This window comes from Gossypium hirsutum, chromosome A05 (genome assembly GCF_007990345.1).
Source record: "Gossypium hirsutum isolate 1008001.06 chromosome A05, Gossypium_hirsutum_v2.1, whole genome shotgun sequence".
Classification (NCBI taxonomy): Eukaryota; Viridiplantae; Streptophyta; class Magnoliopsida; order Malvales; family Malvaceae; genus Gossypium; species Gossypium hirsutum.
The window spans coordinates 85,767,802-85,772,501 of NC_053428.1; the positions used below are offsets into that span (position 1 = coordinate 85,767,802).

A 4,700-nucleotide genomic window follows, 5' to 3' on the forward strand; every position below is an offset into this window, starting at 1 on the left:
TTTAGGATATTGATTTTGTATGACATCCTTAACATCGTAATTGGGCAATAATTTTTAGAGCTTATTTAATATAAATTGAATAAATTAGGATTAATTATATTTATAATCTTAAATTTCTTGAATATTTATTAGAAATTTAAGATTTTTATTTAAAAATTATTGTTACTAATGCGATTATCATGAATAGTTTTTGAAAATAATTGATATATTACATTCTTAAGACACTAAAAACAAGTGATTTTTACTTTTGTGAAAGAAAATTACTAATTGCATGTTTTATCTGTTTAATGTGAAAGAAAATAATTGATATGTTGTTACTAATTTTCTTTCAGATTGGGCAAACATATTGGCTTGGATTTAGTATTCTGAATATCTTTCTTTTTATTGTTCTTTTATTTAAAAAATAGTAATCGAAGTGCTACAAAAAGGGCACCTAACCCTTATCTAAAATGTAATCTTTATGTGACTTCTGTAGACGATGATATCTGATACCCTAAAGTGCACTCCCACCAAAAAAGAAAAACAGTAGATATCATCACTTTGATCTTTTTACCTTAAATTAATCTTCCAGCTCCTAAAGACGATAGTTTAAGATATATGATTACGATCTTCCTTTTGACATCTGTATCACTTGCCCTTTAAGTTGATAAAAATGATAATGTTTCTACAATTGTGAAAATTTCTTGCTTTCAGTGGGTTCTATGTCATAACCTGCATCTTTCTCACTTGTATAGTTCTAATTACAGAGATTATGATCCTAAAATTCAGAACTTGATAGATGTAAGATGTATATATAACAAGAAGGAGAAAAGAGACCATTGTTTCCGAATAGAGGAAAAATTGCCGATGCTGAAATCCAAACTTGGACATACTGAATGTCACTACTGCATAAGCCCGGGATACAAAATTCTCCTTTTTATAAATGTGACAGCTAGCAGATAACGTAATGGATGTTAGGCTGTACCATTAAACCAGTGTTATGGGATTATGAACAGAAATAAACCACCACCATCGTCACTTCTTTAATGGCAGGTAACATCTAACATGGTGGAATCCATTATCTAAAATATCGCCTTTTATGGATAGCATCTTTTCTTCATACAGTACGATTATCAAACAGGTAAAAACGGAATTGTGCGCAAGTTACAAGGCAGAGATATTAGCACAATACACATGTAAACATGAGCTTTTAAATTGTGGTATGTCATTCTGATTTATACCTGAAAATTCAAATGTACAAACATTGAACATGTAAAAACTTTCAATCCTACAGAGTACCTAAAGGCTTAGGTTTTCTTGTTTGGGTGGGATGTAAATTTCCTTCCTGTCAAATGGTTTACTTCGTCGTGGAACATCAGCTATGTTACAGAATTCAGTCAAATTTTTTCTAATTCGAACTTTCTTCGTATCTGGTGGCCTAGGTCCCAAAACACTCAAGTCAGTAGTTGCTCCATAAACTTGAGATGACTGCACAACAGCATCATAAGCCTTTGAGGAGAGGTTAAGGCCTTCATTTTGAGCTCTCATGTACAAGTCATATGCAAGCCTTGGTTTACCATCATTTGCCAGAGCCTCAATCAACATCTCATATGTGATCTCATTTGGTGAGATGTTCTGGACTTTCATGCGGTGAAACCATTCATATGCTGCACTGCTCATGCCATTCCGAGCACACCCACTAATAATTGCATTGTATGTGACCACCGTTGGCTCAATACCAGATGATGCCATTTCTTGAAAGACTGCATTAATCATTTTGAAATTTCCTTGTCCAGTGAAAATTGAAGCCATGATTGTATAAGCGTACAAGTTGGGTTTAACACCAACCTTTATCATATGATCCCACACCCTGAGGGCTTCATCATAGAGTTTACCCTTTTCGAGGGCACTGAGCAATGCTCCATACGAGATGATGGTGGGCTTTTCCCCTTGCTCCACCATTCTCCTAAATATCTGCACAGCAGCAGAAGTTTCTGAAGCCTTGGAACATGCCACAAGGACTGCATTCCACTCCCTGCTGCCAGGTTTAAGGCCTTTTTCTTCCATCTTATTAAGCAACCTGACACCCCATCGCCATATTCCTCGTTGTCTGGCCGCTGAAAGTAATATATTAAAGTGAGACACAACCAATTCATAGGACATGTTATTAGGACTTGGTCCCTTGTCTAATAGATCCTCGTATATCTCCAAAGCAGCCCACCACTTCTTAGCCTTCCCCATTACCCAAATCAAATGGTTACACACAGATAAGCTTATCTCTGAAAAGCTTTCTCTAATCCTGCTATAAAGTTCTTTTGCAACAAGATAATGTTCTTCACGGGTACAAGCCCATATAAGGCGCTCATAATCTTCCCTACTAAGTTTAAGCCCAACATTGTCCATATCTCTCAGGAGTTTCAGCACACTGGTGCTCAAATTTTCGTCCTTAACAAGCCACCGCCGCATGACTTGTTGGCAAATACGAACTGTGAATTTCTCAAGCTTAACAAACTCATATTCCCAATTTTCATCCGCATTTCTTCCAATGTCTCCCTTCACATATTTTTCTCTTAATTCAATAAAGAACTTCAAAGCTCCATGCCCATCTTCCATTCTACGATAAGCATATAAGGCAGTAGCATAGGACACTGGCGACGGACTGAAGCCCTTCTCTTGAATTTCCTCAAGAACATTTAGGGCCTTTGTAGCTTCTCCTTGCTCCACATAAATTGCCATCAAAACATTATAAGTAACAATATTGGGAATGATCCCCTCCTCAGCCATATCATCCAAGATTTTCTCCATTTCACCAAATTGTTTGGAGTGTTTCACTGCACCCAATAAGCTGTTGTATATGAAAAGGTTTGGGCCAATGCCTCCACCACTTTCTTTCTTCTTTCTCTTGAGCCACTCAACAAGGGACATTGCAGCATCCATGTATTTGTCCCTTCCAAAACCACTAATCATGCTTGAATGTACTTGGAGAGGCAGTTCACCCATATCTTTGAGAACCTTTCCTATGTCATCTGCAGTTTTAGCAAACTGTAAACTGCGTGCCAGAGCCCGAACATCAATCCTTGCACTCTCCAACTCAGCTTCTCCCTCACTACTAATATCCACTTCCTCACTTCTATCCCCATTGCCATTATCATCATCCTTTGAGTATGATCCTTCTCTCTCAAGTTCATTCCCAGTTTCTTGTTGCTCCAATGCCCAAGCTGATGCAACCAACCCACTAGAAGAACCTCCCTTTGGCTCACAGAAGAGGACAACTTTCAATTGGGAGTAGCAACAGAGGAATTCAAATCTCAAACAACAATTCAAGTTCCTGCAACAAGTCTCACTCCTACTAAATCTTGCATAGCTTGAAAGCAATAAGAAACTATGACCTCTACCGTCAATAAGACTCCATTTTTTCCTGCTTCTAGGTTTAATAGATGCAAAACAGGAAGAATCATGCTCAAAATCCAAATGGGGTACTACCAAAGAGCCACCATGTGATGGCCAGATACTTAAAGCTTGCATTTTTACAAAAAAAGTTTACAAAATTAAGAAATACCCAGAGTTAAAGAAGCAAGGAAATATCTTACTACAATCTCATGATAGATTCATCGGTGCTCCTTAGTCTTTGCAAGTGCTTAGTGACTTCAGTCCTGAACTGACAGGAGTTTCTACAAATTGACATACAATTAAGAATATAAAAATGAAAAACGATGAAAGAACAAGGCTAAGGCATCTGAAAGATGATAGCTTGGGCGGATATAAGTTGGTTGTGTTCTTCTGCTGTGGTCTATTCACAGCCATTCAATTGCAAGGAGAGCTGGAGAGGTGAGGGAGCCAAAAATCAGACAAAAATTCGTCATTGTGTGGCAAGAAAAAGAAAACATGTTTGGGTTTTCTTTGTCATAAATGGGCTAATGTCCAATAAGCACAAGCTTATTCGTATTCTTTTTTTTTCATATTTTAAATAAAAACATAAAATTTTAAAAAAATTAATTTTTTTAAATATAAAAATATTTTAAAATATAAAAAAATTCTAAATTTCAATGTTAGCTAAATTGGGCTGGACCAATTGGTTGGATTGAAAATCGGCTAGGGTATCAATCCGATGAGAGATCAAAAATCAGTTGACTCGCAAATCAGTACGGACTAGTTGTACCAAGCTAAGACTCAGTTGAATCAATTTCGAACTAGTCTAACCAATTGGTTCCCAAAATGACTATCCTAACCAGTTCAAAGTAAATAATTTATTAAAAAATAAAAATACTAAAAATTATAAACATTTATTCAAACTCACAGTTTAATTGATCTTTTAGCTTGATTCATTTATTTCGCATCGGTTCTCTTGCCAACCAATTTTTTACCTCTCACCGAACCATTACCCCAGTTGATTCTTAATTCAATAAACATTGAATTTTGAATTTTTTTATAGTTTTCTATTTTTTAATTTTAATGAATTTTAATTTTTCTTATAGACATTATTATTTAAAAAATTATATTTGTTTAAAAATGTTATGTTTTTCGTTTAAAATAATAAAAAATTATTTTTTTTAAATTTATATACTTTAAAAGGTATTAACCAAATTGATAAAAAAAATTGTAAATGTTAAGGGCTAAAACATTTAAAAATTTTAAAAATTGATTCATTTGCGAACTGGGCTAAAAAAATAAATTGAACTGGAAATTGAATCGATTTTAATATTTTTTATTTTTAATTATTT

The 4,700-nt window shown here is 34.8% G+C and overlaps 1 protein-coding gene across 1 annotated transcript; it reads right to left on the reverse strand.

Annotated features, from left to right (window-relative positions):
• Positions 1-1,182: 1,182 nt before the first annotated feature.
• On the reverse strand, positions 1,183-3,870 carry LOC107957096 (protein LOW PHOTOSYNTHETIC EFFICIENCY 1, chloroplastic). Its single transcript, XM_016892521.2, has one exon. The coding sequence runs from the start codon at positions 3,502-3,504 to the stop codon at positions 1,279-1,281; it is 2,226 nt and encodes a 741-aa protein (XP_016748010.2). The 5' UTR covers positions 3,505-3,870; the 3' UTR covers positions 1,183-1,278.
• Between the last annotated feature and the right edge of the window lie 830 nt (positions 3,871-4,700).

What these genes read in the sequence shown, in the direction of transcription:
- LOC107957096 (XM_016892521.2), bottom strand. Translation starts at nt 3,504, where the DNA reads ATGCAAGCTTTAAGTATCTGGCCATCACATGGTGGCTCTTTGGTAGTA.